This window comes from Copadichromis virginalis, linkage group LG9, assembly GCF_057382275.1.
Source record: "Copadichromis virginalis isolate Kocher_CV1m ecotype Utaka linkage group LG9, C_Virginalis_male_GT1.1, whole genome shotgun sequence".
Classification (NCBI taxonomy): Eukaryota; Metazoa; Chordata; class Actinopteri; order Cichliformes; family Cichlidae; genus Copadichromis; species Copadichromis virginalis.
In genome coordinates this window covers 5,577,225-5,598,952 of record NC_140626.1, presented here as the reverse complement: position 1 = coordinate 5,598,952, position 21,728 = coordinate 5,577,225, and the positions used below count along the sequence as shown (strand labels likewise).

At 40.9% G+C, this 21,728-nt stretch overlaps 1 protein-coding gene and 1 long non-coding RNA gene across 2 annotated transcripts; one reads left to right on the top strand and one right to left on the bottom strand.

Annotated features, from left to right (window-relative positions):
• Nucleotides 1-1,949: 1,949 nt before the first annotated feature.
• LOC146701167 (uncharacterized) lies at nucleotides 1,950-2,807 on the top strand. The gene is made up of 5 exons (XM_085469172.1): nucleotides 1,950-1,958; nucleotides 2,044-2,088; nucleotides 2,173-2,237; nucleotides 2,314-2,422; nucleotides 2,538-2,807. The coding sequence occupies exons 1-5, from the start codon at nucleotides 1,950-1,952 to the stop codon at nucleotides 2,805-2,807; spliced, it is 498 nt and encodes a 165-aa protein (XP_085325298.1).
• Nucleotides 2,808-10,197: 7,390 nt separating this feature from the next.
• On the bottom strand, nucleotides 10,198-11,731 carry LOC146701166 (uncharacterized). Its single transcript, XR_014922360.1, has 4 exons — nucleotides 11,319-11,731; nucleotides 10,672-11,100; nucleotides 10,429-10,600; nucleotides 10,198-10,349 (listed from the first exon to the last, which is right to left on the bottom strand). It is a non-coding gene; the product is annotated as an uncharacterized LOC146701166 (long non-coding RNA).
• Between the last annotated feature and the right edge of the window lie 9,997 nt (nucleotides 11,732-21,728).

Below are 21,728 nucleotides of genomic sequence, written 5' to 3'. Positions count from 1 at the left end.
GAAGGAGACGACGGAGCAGTTCAGGGGGCCGGCCGCGCGGAAGGCAGCGGCGGCGCTCCAGTGTCAAGCATACTGGCTGAGGCCCGGTGGGCACAGGACCAGACGAGGCAGGACCAGACGAGGCAGGACCAGGCGATGACAGGGCCGGACCAGGTGATGACGAGGCAGGAACAGACGGACCCGGCGACGGCGGGGCCGTACCAGGCGACGGCGGGGCCGGACCAGGCGAAGCACAGGCAGAGGCCGGGCCAGGCGATGCGGAGGACCCTGAGGCTGGGCCAGGCGAGGCTGAAGACACGGAGGCTGGGCCAGGCGAGGATGATGATGGAGCTGCAGCAGGCGAGGATGATGATGGAGCTGCAGCAGGCGGCTGGACGGGCTCCTCGGGCCCCCCAGCCGACGAGGCAGGAAGCTGGACGGGCTCCCCGGGCCCTCCAGCTGACGTGGCATGAGGCTGGACGGGCTCCTCGGGCCCTCCAGCTGACGTGGCATAATCAGTAGGTGCAGAGACCACCAGCTGAACAGAAGGCTGAGCAGGTGATGGAGCAGCAGCAGGCGAGGCAGGAAGCTGGGCGGGCTCCTCGGGCCCCCCAGCCGACGAGGCAGGAAGCAAAGGCCGGAGCGGTCCCTCGGACCCTCCAGCGGAAACAGGAGACGAAGGCCGGAGCGGTCCCTCGGACCCTCCAGCGGAAACAGGAGACGAAGGCCGGAGCGGTCCCTCGGACCCTCCAGCAGAAGAGATCACTAAGCCAGCCGTCATGGAGGCCACTGGCTGACACAGAGGCGACACAGGAGCCTGAGCCGAGAGTGGCTGCTGAGCAGGCGACACTGGGAGCTGAGCTACTGGAGACACAGGTGACACTGGTGTACTGGGGTGAAGGCAACGAGGACGCAGTCCCTCTCTTAAGGGAGGATAGAATGATTTACTGATAAATCTGGATGGGAAAAGATGCTGATGCTGAGAATACCAGGCAGCGAGGGCTTCCAGGAGGGTAGCTGACCCTTCCTTGCCTGGACCGCCCATGCCAAACAGTTCGAAGCATATCCTGGCTCTCAGAGCTGTTATTAGTTGTTTTAATCTGTTAATGTCCAAAAAACCAGCTGTGCAGAGGGTGGAAGACAAAAAGTTGTCAAAAAAGACCACCTGATGGAGTCTCTTGGGGGTGTCCTCAGCGTGGATTACTTCCCGGCAGTAATTCCACAACTGCGCGAGATACTGAGACCGTGAGTCCGCAGGATCCATTTGATGGTTGCGTCGTTCTGTCATGGTTGGCTGCGTGGCAGGCGTGCAAGCAGGAGTGGTGAATGGCGACCTGTCCAGTCTGTCGCCCTATGACAGCTGGGATAGGCTCCAGCGCCCCCCGCGACCCTGAAAAGGATAAGCGGAAGCGAATGGATGGATGGATGGATATATCAGCATGATGATTCAACATTTTATTCTATTTCTCATCTTCAGATTATGATCAAGTCAGTGATGCTGTCTTTAGATGAGTTTCAGACATAAATAGGGTCTTCAAATGTTCTAGTTTAACATAAAACACCATTAAAAATTAGTTTATAAAATATGCCAACCTTAACTTAAAGATGTAAATGCTTTATTTTGACCAACTGTGAGCATGTGACTGTACTTTTTCATTTTGTTGCTGTTTTGTTGAGGTCGTGTTCCTAAGGCCTGTAGTTACAGTTGGTGCTATTAGCAATAAACATTTCACACCCATCATGATGACATCTGTTAACTTGTGACTGTAACTGTCTTAAAAAAAAAAGGTATCTTGCAGTGAAGATCATTCCCGGGCAGTGGTCAGAAAAAAAGAGCTTTGACTTGAAGGTATGGTGAATAATATGAATTACACTAGTCTTCTTTTAAGGGATTTTATTAACGAGCCTTCATTTTCAATGTAATACAGGGTTTTCCAAGCCAAGACGATGGAGTTGACTGTGGGATCTTCATGCTGATGGTAATTTTTCTCTTGTCTTCTTGAGATTCAGAAGCTAATTTAAGCTTGTAAAAAAAATGACATTTTTATTTTTTCTTCCAAATAGTCTGCCCTGTACGTGGCACTGGATGCTTCATTTGACTATACTATAGTAAGTATTCTATTTACTTTCACAGCAATGGAGTCTTGAATCTTTTGAAAGTTGTTAAATATGTTTCATATTAATATTTTACAGTCAGACATGCCCTACTTGCGTAAATGTTGGTGCTTGCTGTTGATGGAGAACTTTGATCTCAGGAGGTATTTATATTTTGACTTCTGTTCTATGTTGTGTCAAAGTTTACACACCTTAACAATATCAACATTTTCTGTTAATCTCTGGCAAGCTATTTGCACACTGGAGAGAGGAAGCCAAAGCTGTGCTTGAAGGACAACACGTGCCCATTTTCAGACTGAAAAAGCGCAAGTTCCAGGAAGTCAGGTCAGTATTCACTTTAAACAGTAGTGTAATTACATGGTTAGTGACATTTGAATAACTGTTAAAAAACTGTTCTGCAACAGAGAAATAACTATGTTTTTATCCCCATTTGCCTGACACAGGAGCCAGCAGTTGTTGAAGATCTGCGTCCTGCTGTGCAGTGGGTTGTCCAAAATAAGGCACTTTTCCGTGGACACGTAACAATGCCAAAATATCTGTCTTTAAATCAAGGGGACCAGCAGAGGGTCTTAAGAGACATGTCAGAGGAAGAAGACACTGGAGCAAGGGACTTGTTCCTCTCTGTTTTTCAGTTTGCAGAGGACATGGAGCTCTTTTTGAAAGCATGTGCTGATGAGCAGGGACTAAGGCTCAGTGCTATGTCTGACATGTAATGGACAAATGAAGGCACTGGCTGTGTTTGTTTGTTGGTTGGTTTGTTTGTTTGTTTAATATGTTGTTGTTGTTGTTGTTTTTTGTTTTGTTTTTTGCATAGTACAAAATTTCAATTAAACTTATTTCAAAATGTTGTTCACTTGATTCTATGTCCATACTTATAATAAAGGATTACAGTGTAACAGCATTAAATGTAAATGTAACAGCATTTTTTTAAACTTGTAATTTCAAAATAAAAAGCTTATTGTTGATATTAACAGTAAAGAATTGTAATCAATAATATTTTTATACATTTTAAACATTAACACTCTGGGCTCTATCCTGGCCATTTGTGGACACTTATTCTTTTTTTTTTGACTACTGCACTGCAGTGGACCAAAAGAATGACACGGGTTTGATCTTAAGGATCTAATAGTTGTGTGTGTTGTGCATGACATTGCCACACAAATATGTATTTGCAAGATAGAGTAGAATAAATTATGACGCATGAAATATTACATAGGCTGCAGTGAATTTCTGTTGATACAGACTATTGAGCTTTGAGTTTCCCAGTCAAACTTAGCTTTGAAGCACATGCTAAAAACACTTTTACTCTTGTACATTTCATAACAAGACACCATAGCCAAAATATTAACAAAATATATATTATTAAAAAATTCAAAGCTGCAGCACATACAGCAACAAACACCGTTAGTAAATGTGTCCTGGAGTTTATGCAGGTGCAGAAAGTGCTGCTGCTGTAAGTAAGCCTAACATACGGTGGCCCCTAGAGAGAAAGCACGTACAAACTCCAAAACACTTGCAAATTCCAAAACACATGCAAACTCCAAAACACTTGCAAACTAAAAAACACATGCAAACTCCAAAACACGTACAAACTCCAAAACACGTACAAACTCCAAAACACATGCAAAATCCAAAACACTTGCAAAATCCAAAACACGTACAAACTCCAAAACACTTGCAAACTCCAAAACACTTGCAAACTCCAAAACACATGGAAATTCCAAAACACAACCGAAGTGCTCCAGGACGCTAGGGGCAGTGTTGAGCTCGATTTGCAAAATAAACGGCAAGTTTGTCTGTATGGGACGGTCTAGTCTCCGTCGCGCTTCCCAGGTTGCCTAGCAACCATGATACTAACCGCTGGAAACGTGTCATACAACTTTGTTTGACAGAAATGAGGGAGAACATATTTTGTTCATTTGTTTGTTTGTTTCTACAAGAGCTTTGTGTGATTTGATAAGTATCTGAGGCTGAGACCACAGGACAGTAAAACATGATTTTTGGGCTTCATTTCTGTACTGAACAGTTATTTCAAGATTAGTTAGTAAATAAGAATTAGCTGATGTTGTTCATGAGACTAAAGTCATATCACTTTGGTAATGTAAATATAATATGGCCAATATTCTAGTTATTATATTAATCATTATTAGCTATTACAGCAGTGAACATGAACTCTGTGTCAAATACTGAGCCTCAGTACAGATTCAAGTTGCAGTTATTTATATGTCTTATCACCTTAAATCTTCACTCAAAGACAAGTATCTTTGACAGTGCATATATAGGTGTATCATATATAAGAGACAAATGTTGTTCCTTCAGTGTGTTGGCATTACTAAATTTGGCTCATTGCTTACATATATGTGTAAAAAGAAAATGTACAAGCTGTGATAACTGTTACTGATAAAATGAAGAGTAGACTGATATATGAAATATTCCTTTATTGGGTGAGAAAATCGGACCATGTCATAACTGCTTTAAGTCATACAGAATAGATATCAGAGCCTTAAACAGGCTGGCTTCTGCTAAATGGGTCAAACTGGGCAGAAAGTAAACAAACACATAACATCCTTATAGAATATGATGTAACACTATAGATCAACTTACCTCAGAATATATAAAGCACATAAACAATTACAGCAATATGATGCAACAAACACAGCAGTGCTACTAATCCAAAATACTCAAAGCTTCATAGAACTGAAACCAACATTTATTTTAGCTCCATTCTGCTGCTGATACAAACTTTAGGTTTCTGAACATTAAACTTGTTGCTGCCTTTCATAGTGTGTAACTTGAAGGCCCTGAGTACTTTCTCCCACACTGAAAACACTGGAATGATACAATTATTTGAACATTACCTAATAAGACTGATTCAGGACAGACAATTAGTTTTTCTAAACCTTCCTAGCAGTCCTTCACAAACAGGGAACAGTCTGTCTATTCTCTCCATCTGTTAGCTGCTGCTGGCTCTTCCTCCTCCTCTTCCTCACACACTGTTGAGTTTGTCCTGGTGGATCATCAGGGGTGCAAAGCCTCACAGATGATGTGCAGCAGTGTGTCCCTCAGTCTGTCTTCACTCTGGACACTTGCAGTTGTCACACATGGAAATCAAATGTGTGATAAGCTGCAGGATTCAAACACAAGTGTGACTTATAAACACATGTTCATACTTTTATTCCACAATCAGAGAGAAAGAAACAGAGAGAGAGTGCAGGACAGACAGACAGGTGGAAGTCTCAGGTGTATACACGCTACAAAACAGCACAAAAGAAGGAGGATTTAGTGTTTGTGTTATTACGAAACAAGAAGAGTTCCCAGATGGTACAGTGAACACATGTGTGACTCCTGCGATTAAAGCATCTTTCTTTCAGCTTAACGAGTGAACCGTCCGCTCGTTCAAACACACGTTAAAGCCCGTTTGGCTCGACACCACCGAACAGAGGCAGCAATATAACATAGCTCACATTAACAGTGCAGTAAATCCTGCTTGTGCCGTGATATTCAGGACTGCAAACCGAGCAGCATCACTGACTTTCAGCTTGTTGTGTTTGTGGATATATGACTGACTTTAATTATCCATAAAATCATCACAATCTCTGTAAGATTAAGGTCGACTATATATATATATATTTAAAGTAAAGGCTTTAAAACCAAGTTATTTCTGAAAGTACAGACATCGCTAATGTCACATAACTTTCCCGACATGTGGCCAACAATAATGGTTTAATGTTCTTCCTTATTAAACATTTGCACATAAATAGGTGACATAATATTCAGTACTTACTTCTGAAAGTTTACTCTTCCTCCGCTCCACTTCCACTGCTTTTTTCGGCAAAATTATCCACACCACCACCGCACTATGAAGTCTGGGATATGTTGGGCCATGAAGGCTACACCGACCCATCCTTAAAATTCAGGGAAATTAAGGACGCATTTGAGGGCCGCATTTCGTGCAGCCTTTGAATTGGGACAGCCTTCTCTTGTCGCTGTGACATAATCGGCCTTAAAATGCAGCCTTTAAGGCTGCAAAACCCAAATCCGGTCATTGGTACTTCCTGGCTTGTGTAGTTACTAGGTAACAAAAGCTCAACACTGCCCCTAGCGTCCTGGAGCACTTCCGTTGTGTTTTGGAATTTGCATGTGTTTTTGAGTTTGCAAGTGTTTTGGAGTTTGCAAGTGTTTTGGATTTTGCAAGTGTTTTGGAGTTTGTACGTGTTTTGGAGTTTGCATGCGTTTTTTAGTTTGCAAGTGTTTTGGAGTTGGCATGTGTATTGGAGTTTGCAAGTGTTTTGGAGTTTGCAAGTGTTTTGGATTTCGCAAGTGTTTTGGAGTTTGCATGTGTTTTTTAGTTTGCAAGTGTTTTGGAATTTGCATGTGTTTTTGAGTTTGCAAGTGTTTTGGAGTTTGCAAGTGTTTTGGATTTTGCAAGTGTTTTGGAGTTTGTACGTGTTTTGGAGTTTGCATGCGTTTTTTAGTTTGCAAGTGTTTTGGAGTTGGCATGTGTATTGGAGTTTGCAAGTGTTTTGGAGTTTGCAAGTGTTTTGGATTTCGCAAGTGTTTTGGAGTTTGCATGTGTTTTTTAGTTTGCAAGTGTTTTGGAATTTGCATGTGTTTTGGAGTTTGCAAATGTTTTTGAGTTTGCAAGTGTTTTGGATTTCGCAAGTGTTTTGGAGTTTGCATGTGTTTTTTAGTTTGCAAGTGTTTTGGAATTTGCATGTGTTTTGGAGTTTGCAAATGTTTTTGAGTTTGCAAGTGTTTTGGATTTAGCAAGTGTTTTGGAGTTTGCATGTGTTTTGGAGTTTGTACGTGTTTTGGAGTTTGCATGTGTTTTGGAGTTTGCATGTGTTTTGGAGTTTGTACGTGTTTTGGAGTTTGCATGTGTTTTTTAGTTTGCACGTGTTTTGGAATTTGCATGTGTTTTGGAGTTTGCAAGTGTGTTGGAGTTTGTACGTGCTTTGTCTCTAGGGGCCTCCGTACTAACAGCTTCCAGATCACTTATTTTTCTGGAAAGATGATAGGAAGGGCATCACTGCTGATTTCTACAGTCTCCCAGATCTTGGAATACAATCCCTTTGTACCATGAAACCACTTTGCAGTACTAGGAGTCCACTAAAACTTATAAAGAGAGTGATCCTGGAAGAAATGGGGCACACACTAGTGACCTCAACAATTGCAAGACAGCCTTTTCCCCGATGCTCAGATGGGGAAAAAAAGGAAGTTTCATGAAAACTTTATCACCGTTTTATCTGAAAAATTAATGGTAATATATAACCTAACTGGCTATAAAGAGTAAAAAATTTAGATACAATTTTGATTTTGATGAAAAGGACTGGTGCTATTTTAAAGAGTCACGTCGGTAAAAATAGATAAATGTTTTAATTTTAGCATTTTGTGAACATACACAAAAAGTGGCCATTTTTGGCAACAAACAAGCTGAGAGAGTTTTATATTTTTTGCTCTCCTTGAACAAAAATAATAGTGCATAATAATCAATGTTGATGTTAATCAATTAGATGTCCCAGACACTACTATTAATAATACAGCAGTCCCTCGTTTATCGCTGGTGTTACGTTCTAAAAATAACCCGCGGTAGGTGAAATCCATGAAGTAGCCAACTTTATTTTTTTACAATTATTGTAGATGTTAAGACTGTAAAACCCCTCACTACATGCTTTATACACTTTTCTCAGACAGGCATTAACATTTTCACACTTTTCTCTTTTGTTTAAACACTCTTAGAGTTCAAACCTTCGTAGAAACATAAGTCCAGTATTATGGAATGAAACCAAAAGGTGCATTTGAGGGTGCAAAACGTTTCGTCGGCATTGTTGTGTTTGTTTGGGAGAAAACTTACAAACATACAGTACAGCACTTCAGAGTTACACTGCTAGCGATGGAAGATTTATGTAAATTCGACAAGCTAAATGCATTCTGTACTGTACAGCAGGAGTCCCCAACCTTTTTTGCACCACAGACCACTTTAATGTCAGACAATATTTTCAGGGAACGACCTTTAAGGTGTCGCGGATAAATACAACAAAAGAATAAAAAAAAAGAAACTGTGGTATTTTGTAAATATAATAATAAACGTGACTTGAGCTGTGCGCCAACAACAATGGCAGTGACATCCTCCTCTCTGCTTCTTAACGCTCTCTGGTCGCTATGGTAACGCGTAAATAGTTCTTTCAAAATAAGACACACAACTACAACCATACATTTCACACCGGAGGATCAACTGTCGCGGAACGGTACCAAAGGACTCACGGACCGGTACCGGTCCGTGAGTGTTTTGGAGTTTCCACGTGTTTGTATTTTGTAAGTGTTTTGGAGTTTGCATGTGCTTTGGAGTTTGCATGTCTTTTGGAATTTACATGTGTTTTGGATTTTGTACGTGTTTTGGAGTTTGCATGTTTTGGATTTTGTACGTGTTTTGGAGTTTGCATGTGTTTTGAATTTTGTACGTGTTTTGGAGTTTGCACGTGTTTTGGAGTTTGCATGTGTTTTGGATTTTGTACGTGTTTTGGAGTTTGCATGTGTTTTGGATTTTGTACGTGTTTTGGAGTTTGCATGTGTTTTGGAATTTACATGTGTTTTGGATTTTGCAAGTGTTTTGGAGTTTGCATGTTTTAGATTTTGTACGTGTTTTGGAGTTTGCATGTGTTTTGGATTTTGTATGTGAGCATTTGCCCACTCAAGTTGGTTACAACAACGAACTGCAGTCAGGTCCAGACCCGGATGAGGACCACAAACATGCAGATAAGCTTCCCTGAGACAGTTTCTGACAGTTTTTGCAGAAATTCTTTGGTTATGCAAACCGATTGTTGCTGCAGCTGTCCAGGTGGCTGGTCTCCACCTGGTCGACCATCCTGGAGGTGAACATACTGGATGTGGAGGTCCTGGGCTGGTGTGGGTTACATGTGGTCTGTGATTGTGAGGCCAGTTGGATGTACAGCCAAATCCTCTGAAATGCCTTTGAAGATGGTTTATGGCAGAGAAATGAACATTCATAGGCAACAGTTCTGGTAGACATTCCTGCTGTCAGCATGCCAACTGCACGCTCCCTCAAAAGCTGCGACATCTGTAGCATTGTGCTGTGTGATCATACTGCATATTTCAGAGTGGTCTTTTATTGTGGGCAGTCTAAGGCACACCTGTGCAATAATCATGCTGTCTAATCAGCACCTTGACATGCCACACCTGTGAGGTGGGATGGATTATCTCAGCAAAGGAGAAGTTTTCACTAACACAGATTTAGACAGATTTGTGAACAATATTTGAGAGTAATGGGTCCTTTGTGTATGTAGAAAATATTTCGAATCTTTAAGTTAAGCTCATGAAAAATGGGAGCAAAAACAAAAGTGTTACGTTTATATTTTTGTTCAGTGTATATAGACTTACAAAAACCTTAATAACACAAACTCAAAAGATCTCAAAACATATCATGCCAGCCAGCCCACAGAATATTTTCCCGAAAGTCTTAAGTATCATCAAGATAAATGAAATGTGAGAGGAGCCTTTGTGTTCGTTTTGGTGAGCTGGGAATTCTCCCATGGACAGATGCTATTTGTTCTCAGTTGATTTCCTATTATTGACTCATGACTAGTAACCTTAACTAAAACAAGTGAGGGCTGGAGTTCTTCGGATCTTGTTTGGGTCTTTTGTGACCTCCTCTATTCGTTAATGTGATGTCGGAGTAATTTTGGTCCGTCACCCTCTCCTGGAGAGTGGCTCTATCTGTGGTTTACATGAGTAAGAAACTGTTTTGTAACCCTTTTAAGACTAATAAATGTTAGTGAATTTTCTTCTCATGTCTTCTTGGGTTTCTTTAGATTGTGGCATGATGTGTTGCTTTTTTGGATCTTTCCGTTTCTCACACTTTTTTGTTGTATTTAAGTTTTTTTTTTCTTTCTAAAAAATATGATTGATCACAGTTAATTCAAGCTTTAAGAAGTGGGGGATAATTAGTTGTTCATACAGGGTCAGGTGGGTTTGTATATGTTTTTGTCATTAATTGTCACGGCCCAGCGGCACGAGGTAACTGAGATGGACACAAGTGCAGAAACCAAACAGACAGTAAATTAACAAAAGGTTTATTTCCCCTCACAATAAACACAAGCAAAAAACAAAACGACGCCACCACACTAGAGGCACGCAGTATAAACTATGTTAACTAAGGGTGACCTAGACAACTCTAGGATGTCGCTGAACAGCTGAGGCAGAGGGGAGGTGGAGGCTGACTGTGAAGTGGCCGGGCACTGTAATGAGAGGAGAGCACAGTCAACGGGATCCAGCAGATGATCAGCGATCCTCCACAATTAAACTGAGTTGCCTTACTGGGTTTCAGGTGGGGAAGACAGGTGGGGCGGAAGGCCCGGATGCGGTTGAGGTGAGGGGGAGGCAGGCAAGTGAGTGGCGGGCCAGTTGGCAACGTCGTACCAGCAGCAGGTAGCCCAGGTCCAGGAAAGCAGGGATGAGGGAGGCGAGACCTCCACTCCAGGAGCTACCTCTGGGGACAAGAAAAGCAGGTAAGTTGTCTCACGGGTTCTGGACAAAACAATCATGCTCCACTAGACTAACATGGGATAGCAGATACTCAGACGATGATCGGTTGAGTGCGCAGGTCTTATATTCTGCCGGCATAATTGCCCACAGGTGGTCAGCCAGGGAGGAGCAACCGATCTCCGCCTACAAGAGGAGGAGTCGCTGTAGGAGACCTGCAGGTACCCGCCCGGACCATGACAATTAATATTTTAATTGAGCATTTAAAAAGTTAATTTTTAAAAGTTCTATGTTTGTTTTTTTAATTTGCTTATTGTCTAAAAAATTATTTGATGATCTAAAACAGGTCAGTCTGACAAAATTTGCAACCCCCCCCAAACTGCGTTATCTGGCATCTGTGTGCAATATACTGCTGCTCCAGTTCGCACAGTGGTCCACACAGGTCAGGAAAAGTTGCATCTGTTGACCTTCTATTGGCTTTCTTGTTGTCAACTCTTTCCTGAGGTTCTATAGGGATTTTAACAGGTTTCAGACAAAACACTACATAGAATGCATATTAAATGCATACAAATGCAAGAAAAATAAGCACTATTTATAAAAGGAAATTAATTTGAAACAGCATGTAACAAATTCGTTTATGAGCTATCAACTACAACAAGATAATGAATGCAAGATTATTATTTCACCTATATATGACAATCACTATTCAAAATAAGAAATTTTACCAGTGTCACCAGACATTGAAGGTGCTGGGTTCAACACGTTTCTGTGATTTCTATGCACACCTGTGGGGCTAGGTACACAAAGAAAAGAATATACACACACAGATAGGAACAAATCTAACATGTAACAGGTAGCGTTCTGGTCATGAGACAATGCATGTACTTACCTACGACAGCTTGACCCAGTGCCGACAATGAGATATTGATCTGTGTGTTTCTCTGCCATGGAGCACGATGAAAAAACATTAAAATAAGAAGGAATGTTGTTGTAACGCAAAAAAAGTGGCAACATGATCATTGTAAGAAAACTAGACGATTCCTAGAATTATGAAATCACTAATGGCAAATTTATTTAAGAAAGACTCTGTCCCAACCTTTGCGATCAACTTGCAAGACTTCCACGGTATCCATGCGTGTTTACGGCTGGAGGTCACGTGCTTCCGGCTACTGTGGAGGTCACGTGTATCCGGTTACTGTGGAGCTCCACAGTGGCTGCAGCCAGACCCTTCTCAACACATGGGCTGTATGGGATGGTCTAGTCTCCGTCGCGCTTCCCAGGTTGCCTAGCAACCATGATACTAACCGCTGGAAACGTGTCATACAACTTTGTTTGACAGAAATGAAGGAGAACATATTTTGTTCATTTGTTTGTTTGTTTCTACAAGAGCTTTGTGTGATTTGATAAGTATCTGAGGCTGAGACCACAGGACAGTAAAACATGATTTTTGGGCTTCATTTCTGTACTGAACAGTCATTTAAGATTAGCTAGTAAATAACAATTAGCTGATGTTGTTCATGAGACTAAAGTCATATCACTTTGGTAATGTAAATATAATATGGCCAATATTATAGTTATTATATTAATCATTATTAATCTGTGTCAAATACTGAGCTTCAGTACAGATTCAAGTTGCAGTTATTTACATGTCTTATCACCTTAAATCTTCACTCAAAGACAAGAACATAGGAATGACTGCCAAATTTATTTGCCACTGCAGCAGAAGGATGGCATCTGAATAAAACCTCTCTTGACATGCCTAGATGACATTAAAGTATGGTTGGCTTGTTTGTATCTGTGTGTGCCTGTATGTCTGTGTCTATATGTCAGGTTGGGTGTCAGGCGCCACCTCTCTGGGGACATCTCAGGCCCTCCAAGGTTTGGAGGTCTATCTCCCCCCACCACCACTTCCCCTGCCAGTGGCGGACTCCCTCAGACATCGGTGCGTTGGTGGTTCTTTGTGTCCGGGGATGGGCGTCCAGGTACACACCGGCTCACTCCTTGGCGGCTGCTTATCGGGGCCTGGAGCCTGGGGCTCGCTCGGGCCACTTCGGAGGCGGGGTGCCCCCGCCCTCTCGGCCTGGGGCTCGGTCACTCAGGAACGGCTGGCTGCCGGCGGAGCTCACGGGCGCGTCACTGCAACTCCCCCTGGCTTCTGCTCCGCGGTTGCTGAGTGGGACTCTCCTCAGCTCTTTCTGGGACAGTGGCGTGGCTGCCCCTCTGTTGGTCTTCCTTGGTCTCTTGTGTTCTGGGGGCCTCTGGATGTCTGGAGTTTTGATCTCCTCCATACCTGCTTCATGCCCTGGAGGACGGGGCTGTGGCCCCACCACACCCTCTAGCAGATCATTACATGAAGGAACCTTTTTAAAAAAAACAAGCGCGTCCATGCTCACAGGTGTACACACGGGTGATCACACCCACAAACTACACCCTTTTGGCTCCTACCTCAAAGCACACTGTGTTCTGTTGATCTTATGTGCTGCACAATAATCTTTAATATTTAGTATTTACTGTCATATTCCCATATATCATTGTGATGTTGTTTATTCTATTACTCTTGTTCTCTTCTGCTTGTTTTCTTTTTTCTTTCTCAGCAGGTGACCCAGGTGATTGATATATGCATTTTTTTTCTTTTTTTCTTCTTTTTTTTTCTTTTTCTGCTCATTCCGTTGGTTTTTGGTTTTTGCCCTTCTCCCCCGTCCCTCTTCTCAGCTGTTTCTCTTTCCCTCTTTCTTTCTCCCCTTCTTTCCCCCAGTCAAGTCTGTCCCGTATTCAGCAAGTGAAAATAAAATAAACAATAAAAGGTGAATCAAATGGACCATTACGGCAAGGCTGGGATGGTCAATTTGGTAAAGTAAATCCGTTGGGCATCTTTCTTTGCCTTTAGACAACAATTCTGATGCAAAAGAGCCAAACGGGACAGGCAGAAAAAAAAAAAAAAAAAAGCTTTGTTGGCTCTAAACTTTTTAAATTTGAATGAAAAGAAAACAGATTTGTTGGTGTTTGGACCCAGTGGCCCCTGTGAGTCCTCTTCTGTTGATATGGAACCCCTGGAAGTTTATTTTAAACCCCGTTGTTACTGCCCTTGGTTTTAAGTTGGACCAGTCCAGTTTTATCATTTAAGGCGACTGGCAAGAGTGAAATCTTTTCTTTCTAGGCAGCACTTTGAAACCGTGATCTAGGGCTGCTCGATTATGGCAAAAATGATAATCACGATTATTTTCACTGAAATTGAGATCTCGATTATTTGACGATATTTATTTAACCCTTTAAGACCTACCATAGAACCAAGTCCGCCAGAGCTTATATTATTTTTTTACATGTTGTAGTGCCATTTGTGGGAGCATTTCAAGTTGCTATACAACTGTTATAGCCCATATTTTAATAATATGTATGCATTAAGTCCATAGTAACTACATTAATTGCAAAAAAGTGCAATAAACTACAAAACAATTGAAAATCGTTTTTGTTTTTTTAACATATATTTCTACTTGGAGAAATTTAAGAGGTTTATCCCTCAAAACTTTAAATACAAAAAAGTTGCAAAAAATAGTTCACAACAACAGGAAATTTATTTTGAGTGTCTTCATAGTTTTATTTTGGAGATACAGCAATTTTTATATATTGCAGGAAAAACGAAAAAAACAATCATATGATGCAAATTTGCAAAGAAAACAGCAGGTGCATCAAAATAAACTATTTCCAGCAGTGCAATTCGAGTTCTAAGCATCTCAGAAACTATTCAGAAAAGTCAAACATGACCAGTATAGGCTTTTAAGGCCTACAAGTAAAAAACTACATTTCCGTGAAAATGAGTCACTTCCGGTTTCGGCCAGCAAATTGCAGACATGTGATAGTTCGCGCTGACGTCTGTTTCACTGTGGGAAGTGTTACGAACAGCTGATCGGATCGGCAAAGCGTGTTTCTGGAATATTATGTTTTTGTTCCTGCAAGCGCTTTTTATGCAATATTTGCAAAGCTTTATGTGGAAGGAAACCGTGGCCGAGGACAAGCTGATGGCATAAGATGTAAGTACAACTCCTCCGGTTTCATATGCAAAACAAATTATTGCGCTAGCTTACACGGTTCAGGTTCTACAGGGATTTAAAAATAGTTACACAAAACGGAGCGTGCTGCTCTGACCGGCTTTAAAGGGTTAACAATGACTTTAAAAAATAATATAAAATAGTGTGCAACACCACTGAAGTTTTTTTTACCTCTCTTTTCAGCCAACGGCAGTCACTCTCCTCTCCAAATAACTTCTGCTTAGCTTTCCGAGCTTCCCTCGGGTCCTCTTAATCAGCGGTCTCCGACCTTTTTTGCGCCACGGACCGGTTTATGCCCGACAATATTTTCACGGACCGGCCTTTAAGGTGTCGCGGATAAATGAGGGAGGGGCTAATAATCGGCTCAGTCATTTCTAATGATCGTTGAAAGCCCAGATCGTAATCGTGATTAAAATTCGATTAACTGAGCAGCCCTAGCTCCAGTAATAGCTGCCCACAGTTAACATTCCTATTTTGTAGATCTGCAGTCTGCATTGAGCGGATGGCAAGGGTGTGAGATTTATCGTCAGGAAGCAGTGGTTAGGATCCCGTTTGGACATTTGTCTGTCCACAGAGATTGAGAAATGAACTAGTGTGGTGTTATGAGGAGCTATACTTGCCTGTGGTGCTGGAGAGACTTGTTGAGCTTCTTTCCTTCCCTGAACTATAGCTAGTGACCAAAAGAAGGAGATAACAGATACAAGAGACGAAATTGGCTTTCTTTTAAAGGATGTCTCACAGACTTAGTGCAAGCAGCATGGTCATTTCAAAGGGGTTCAGAACATAACTCTTCTGCAATAAAAGGTGCCATTTGACTTCAGGCATGTCCATCCAGAAGGACAGCACGGGGTACACCCATGGTGGAGCAATTATGTCTCTTGGGAACATATTTTTTTATTAAAACTCAACCCATCTTTGACCTGTTAGTTAATACTGGATCTTTTGGGATAACATTTGCAGTATCCATTGGCTTGTTGCTGCTCTATTTCAGTTGAGTCATCCATGGAAGGCCTCAGTGTATCCACAATGCCAGTTGCTTCACGCGATGCTGGTAACATAATCAAATGGCCACTTCTGCTTATGTTTGCCATTACAGCGCTGCTGCAGTATTCTTTTGTACGAGGTGTCTCCGTTCAGAGAACACTGATATAGGAAGAGAAAAAAAAAAAAAAAAAATCTTTTTTCCAGAAAGACTAATCTTTTCCAACATCTCACTCTGTACAATCTGTGAATCTCTTATGTACTGACATGTTTTCAACCCAGCTGTGGTGGCAGCTGCACAAATGCACCAGGTTACAAAAATTGCAGAGAAAAAAATCGTCAGTTACAGTTGATTATCCGAATATAAAATTTTAAAAGCATGAAGCATCGAGCTTGTAAATGGATTACTCTGGTAGCCTGTGGGCGCATACACTATAGGGATAAATATTGTTTAGCTTTTGTAAGGTTGTAAAACTTAAATCTTGAATTGCCCCATATTTTATGAGATGGGTGCACACTGTGCTACATTAAGAGATTAATTCCCTGCAACAAATAAGGCTACTGACCCTCTAAAGCATAGTAGTAAAGTGAAGTTGTAGAAGATTAATTGCATCAGTTATGACAAAACATACAACCTACATATCATTATTGTAATGCCTGCAAATGTTGCATCAGTTTTTATGGCTGATTCAGTCAGAGTAGAGTACACCAAATAAATCATAGCCACTGCATGAATTATAGAATTAAATTTCTTAAAGCTGAAGGTGGACATGAACACTACATGTATAAAGGCTAATGTAACCATGGACCCTGCTCTGAAAAACCGATATAGCTGTAACTCTGTCTGTGTAGCTGGATTTGAGAAGTAGGTGCTTAAAGTTTTTAGAACATGTTTAGCATCATCTTCTAATATCACTGCCTTGGTTAGTTGGCTGTAATCAATAAACTTCCGTTATTTTATATTAGCTAACTAGTAAAAGAACCAATACGTCAGTGGATGATGAACAAGGATCACTCAAAAGTGTTTGTCTATGCTGCCGTGTCAGGCGCTTCAGTAGATTACTCGTGCTATTAACAGCAGCTAACAGTTTTTTCTCCCCAGGAAATAGCTTACATATTACTGAAATGTTCTTGTCTGCTTGTTTCAGAAAAGTGAAGTGACGGGTATATTTCCATTTCATAAAACAGCCACTCGCTTCAGCCGAGTCCGACATGTTTCACTTCAGAATACGACTATGCAGCAAACTGGCGCGAAATGACGTGCACCTGCACTACATCAATGTTAAAGCAGCAGAGCTTAATTTTACCTTTAGAAGATAAATTAATGAAATTAACCTCCTAAGACCCAAACTCTTCCATGGCATGCATTTTAAATTTCTCTTTGATATCTGGGCATATTGGGACCTGATGAATGTAAAAACAAAGAATTAACTTCAGCTGATTTTTGTTTCTAAGAAAAATAAGAGCCACATATGAGGATATTTGTTTAAAATTTTGATAGAACAGTAGCAGTATAATGTCCTCGTAAGTGGATATCAGGCCATTGTTGAGCAAAATTTAGTATTTTGGTCTAAATAACCCAAAATGTGATGTCCACATATGTGGACGGCAGGTCCTAGGAGGTTAAATAATGATATTCAGCGAGTTTAATTATTTTACAGTTTAACGCAAGTAAGTAACTGTAATTAAAATACCTAAAAATGAACAGTAATCAGTTACTCTACTTTTTCAGTGGAAAAGCAATTTAATTACATTAAGTTACTTAGTAATGCATTACACCCAACACTGCTCATTGGCACCACTTTGAAAGTCACCACCACTGCTTACATATTCAGGGGCTGCTGGGCTGGGCTCAGCATTCACTCAACTTTAACATCACTTTGGGTTCTAGACTAGTTTAGTGTTATTAGTGTAGTTTAGCATGCTAACGTGCAGATGTTTACAAAGAGCTGAAGTTGTGTTACCAGCATAATGTACTTGTTTCTGTCCTGGTTGCAGTTTGACAACCAGACAGATGACAGGCAACCATTCACATTCACACCTATGAGCAATTTAGAATCACCAATTAACCTAACCCCACTGAATGCATTTGGACTGTGGGGGGAAGCCCGAGTACCCTGCGAGAAGGGGGAGCAAACACAGAAAGGCCCTGCCAGATGGTAGAGCCGAATTCAGGACCTTCTTGTTGTGAGACAACACGGCTAACCACCGCACCATCGTCCTGAACATCTGAAATACTTTGATAAATGTAAAATGTTACTGAATGATTGGTTTCAAAGAGGTAAATTGTTTTTATGGTTTGAAAAAATGCTGCTAACTTAAATGGAAACTATGTATTTCAAGATGGATTTGCTCTGCTTACTCCTTCTGTTTAACTCACAAAGAATCCAAGACATAAAAAAATAAATTTGAATTTCATTTGAAAAAACATAAATATTTGTATATCAGGAAACAAGACCCTGTCAAAAACTGAAGAAAGTGACATAAAAGTAAAAAGATTTTGACATATTGAATGGAATTTTGACATATTTTCTTTTTGCAGAAAAACAAAAAAGGCATTTTCCTCAGCATTCACATCTCTTTGATAAACAGTAACATATTGATTTTTGCCAAAATTTGACTTCTGGAAATCCACATACGAATAGCTGAGATCCAAACTCACAAATATGGATTTTATTCTATATTCAGTTTGAATACATTTTTAACAATATTATCAATATAAGCAGATGCCTCCTTTGCCAGATCTGAAAATATAGAAAATTCTGCATTACTTGAGTCTGGCAGAAGTGTCAGTTAATGTCTGCAACAACCTTGTGGCGATGATGAGTCCACTACTCACCACTGCAGCTGAGACAGCACTATAAGGAAGGTTGTATACATTGTATCATTGTATATAATTTTGTTGAATTCAACTTTCTACATCCACAGAGAGTAGTGAGCAGCAACACAGGTCAACTGATAACATTTTGTGTACAAGCTCTCACATTCTGCACCATATTTACCTTCATAATCATAAAGAAAAAGAAACAACAGAAAACAAATTATTATGAATGTAAGTGTTTCCTCACCTGTCAAATCCCAGTTTAATCCCTGCTAATGTGAGAAATCATGACAGTGTTTTATAAAATACTTTATTGAGGGTCGAACATGCAAAGACAGCAAAGAATTAAAGTATTTTGTGACTGAATACACAAGTGAGCATGAATTAATTATTCACAAAGACGAAGGTGGGAAGACATTGACTTGAGGGTCTAGGTCAAAATGAAAACAGTGGGGCTTTTTAAGAAGCTGCTGGGCTGAGCAAGTGGCTGCTCAAGTGCACAAATTAGTGGCATTTTGTTCCTGGTAATTACACACCAGCATGCACACACACACACAAGGGTGCATCATGCTTTATCACTCAGACAAACACACATGGAAACTAACATTGTGCTGTCACAGGGGCAGAGAAAGTGGAGAGCCGTGATGCATTCGAGGGTGTACAGCATCATCCAGCTTCTCTGTGATCCTCAAGTGGTTAGAAGAGCAATCTGGAGCCAAGAGGGGGGCCTGACAAGCCAGATTGACCTTGTCTTTGTTAACAGGTCGAGTAGAATAAAAGACTAAAAGGTGAACATCAGTCTTTAGGACCATGGCAGATTTAGGAGTGATGTTCCCCCCTACGTGAGCCTACAGAGTAGAGCGAGGGGCCTGGCACTGTCTGTTCCGTTAGATTCTGTTTCAGCTAAGTCAGAGTTTTCTTGGCTGTTCTCTCAACAGCAGGATCGTAAATCAGATGCTGCTCATCTGTCTTGCCTAGGCGTAGAGCAAGTGGAAATGAGGTGGATGGACCACAGGGATACTTTTAAAAAATTGGAGAATTGGATTAGGAGGGAAGATGGGAGAAGTGGCAACACAAGGCCAAAAGATTAAAAAAGTTTTGAGAAGCAGATTTGTACTTTTCCATGGTTAAAAAAATGACTAGAATACATCAGCAGAGAATCAATAGGCTGATCTTAGCAATCATTCTCTGATTCATTGCTTTGGAAAGTCACACCTTTAGTGTTGACTCTGCAATAAAACCAATGTCTGTTTTTATGCTGCAGCAAAAAGGACGATGAACTTAATGTGCAGATGTATAGACACTATTTTGGCATAAAGTCTACTTCAAATTGCTTCAGAATTTAGCAAGATAAATCAAAGATCAGTAGCAGCTTATCTTATCAGCAGCAAAATAGTTACATTTGAGGTTATAAAGTCTGTCGTGTATATATGATATAATATATATAACCTAAGGGAATAGCTGAGACACAAAATCACTGACATCTGTCAGTCTGGAAATGCTCAGAAAGCCATTTAAGGGTTTGGGATTTACTGAAACACTGTAAGAACTCAAATGAATACAATTTGAAACAAACCCTCCTAAGAGTGGCTGACCTCCTGGCAACATTACTCAAAGAGAGCATTGACGACTCATCCAGGACCAGGAGGTGTCCAAAGGATCTGGAACAACATCTATAGCTGTAGGCCTCACATGCCTCAGTTAAGGTCAGTATTTATTCTTCGACTGGGCAAAAATGGAAGAGTTCCAAGGTGAAAACCACCTCTTATCAAAAAGAAAATAAATGGCTTTTTTTTGCATTTGCCAAAAACATCTTTGGCTAATGTAACGATCTCGGGGATTATCAGCAATGTTGGTCATTCCCAAGATTGTTGGTAAAATATTCAGTGGAATTTTGAGAAATGCTAAAACGTTTTGCAATGCATTGGACATGATGCCGGCAGTGTAACGGTCAAGTGAAGAAATGTGATTGAGATGATTTGGCATGAACTCTAACAAATCATGTCCAGTGTGTGTCCAGTGTGGCTGTCACGGTCCTGGGTCGGTGATCCAGTGTTTTGAGTTTTGTATTATTATTGAGCTTTGATTTCATCGTGGTTTATCATTACTAGTCTTTTGGTTTATGGTTCTGTATTTCTAGCTCTAGTAGTTCTTTGTTCTGTGATTTCTAGTCCTTGGGTTTTGTTTCAGTGTTCCCTTTGTTCAGTGTCAAGTCCATGCCTCTGTGCCTGTTGTGTGTTTCCTGTTTTATTTTGATAGTGCCTGCCGTGTATGAAGTGTGTCTGGTTTTGCTTCCCTTGTCCCATTAGGTGTGATTTGTCCCAGCTGTGTTTCCCTCCCGTCTCCCAATGCGTGATTGCTCCAGTGTGTATTTAAGCCATGTGTTTTCCGTGCTCTGTGTTGTGGTTGTACACTTGTACCTGGTTGTGTGTTCGGTCTGCCCATCTGAATGATGATCTTCTCTGTTTGTCATAGTTGTTTGAGTTATTGGTGCTACATGGCATCACAAAGGTTATGTACCGTTCCTTGTTTTGTTTGTGTATTTTGTTAATATCAGCATATGTTATCAGAAGAATGGGAGCTAATCAATACTCTGTCTTGCATTCTGTTACTTGGAAAACATCACATTAACCTAACTCCTGAGTCTGAGGAAGCAACCTGTATTTATTGCTCAAAAACACTGCCATTTCATCTGACTATAGCTTCGGCCTGAGCTGTTTCTTAGTCCTCCACAGACTAAATAGATTTATAGATATTCCACTGTGATAGCATATTGAGGACAAAGTCAGTGAAAGTAAAGAAGAGCAATAATGTCACATGGAGCTGATATACTCTAATCCATATTCCAAACACTCATAAAACAGAGTAGAGGCAGCCTTTTATCGCTCTCTGGAAACTCAGCCTTTAATAAACTCAGTGCATTTGCATTACAGAGACACAATTAAGCCCAGTAAGAGTGGATAGAGATGAATTATCCACCAGCCTGTGGGGAAGCTGGTTGTGGTAAAGACATAAAAATATAACAGTAATTACAAATGACGGAAACAGCACGGAAATGAATCAGTCAAGCTGCCCTTGTTGTCGCAGTGGTGTGTGTTGATGTGCTGGCTGTTCCTGAGGATGAGACTCCAGCAGGACACATCCATCAGCTTCAACAACACCAAACCTGTTAGGACAATAAACAAAGCACTGCAAAGGAACTGAACAGTGCAAAGTGTCAGATGTACTGAGAGGCAATTGTAGCACTTAGGTGGAGTTATATACAGTACCAATGGATAATTACCAAG

Coding starts and splice junctions, on each gene's coding strand:
- LOC146701167 (XM_085469172.1), top strand. Junction 2,089..2,172: donor CTTCATTTGACTATACTATA/GTAAGTATTCTA, acceptor AATATTTTACAG/TCAGACATGCCCTACTTGCG. Junction 2,238..2,313: donor GAGAACTTTGATCTCAGGAG/GTATTTATATTT, acceptor TTTTCTGTTAAT/CTCTGGCAAGCTATTTGCAC.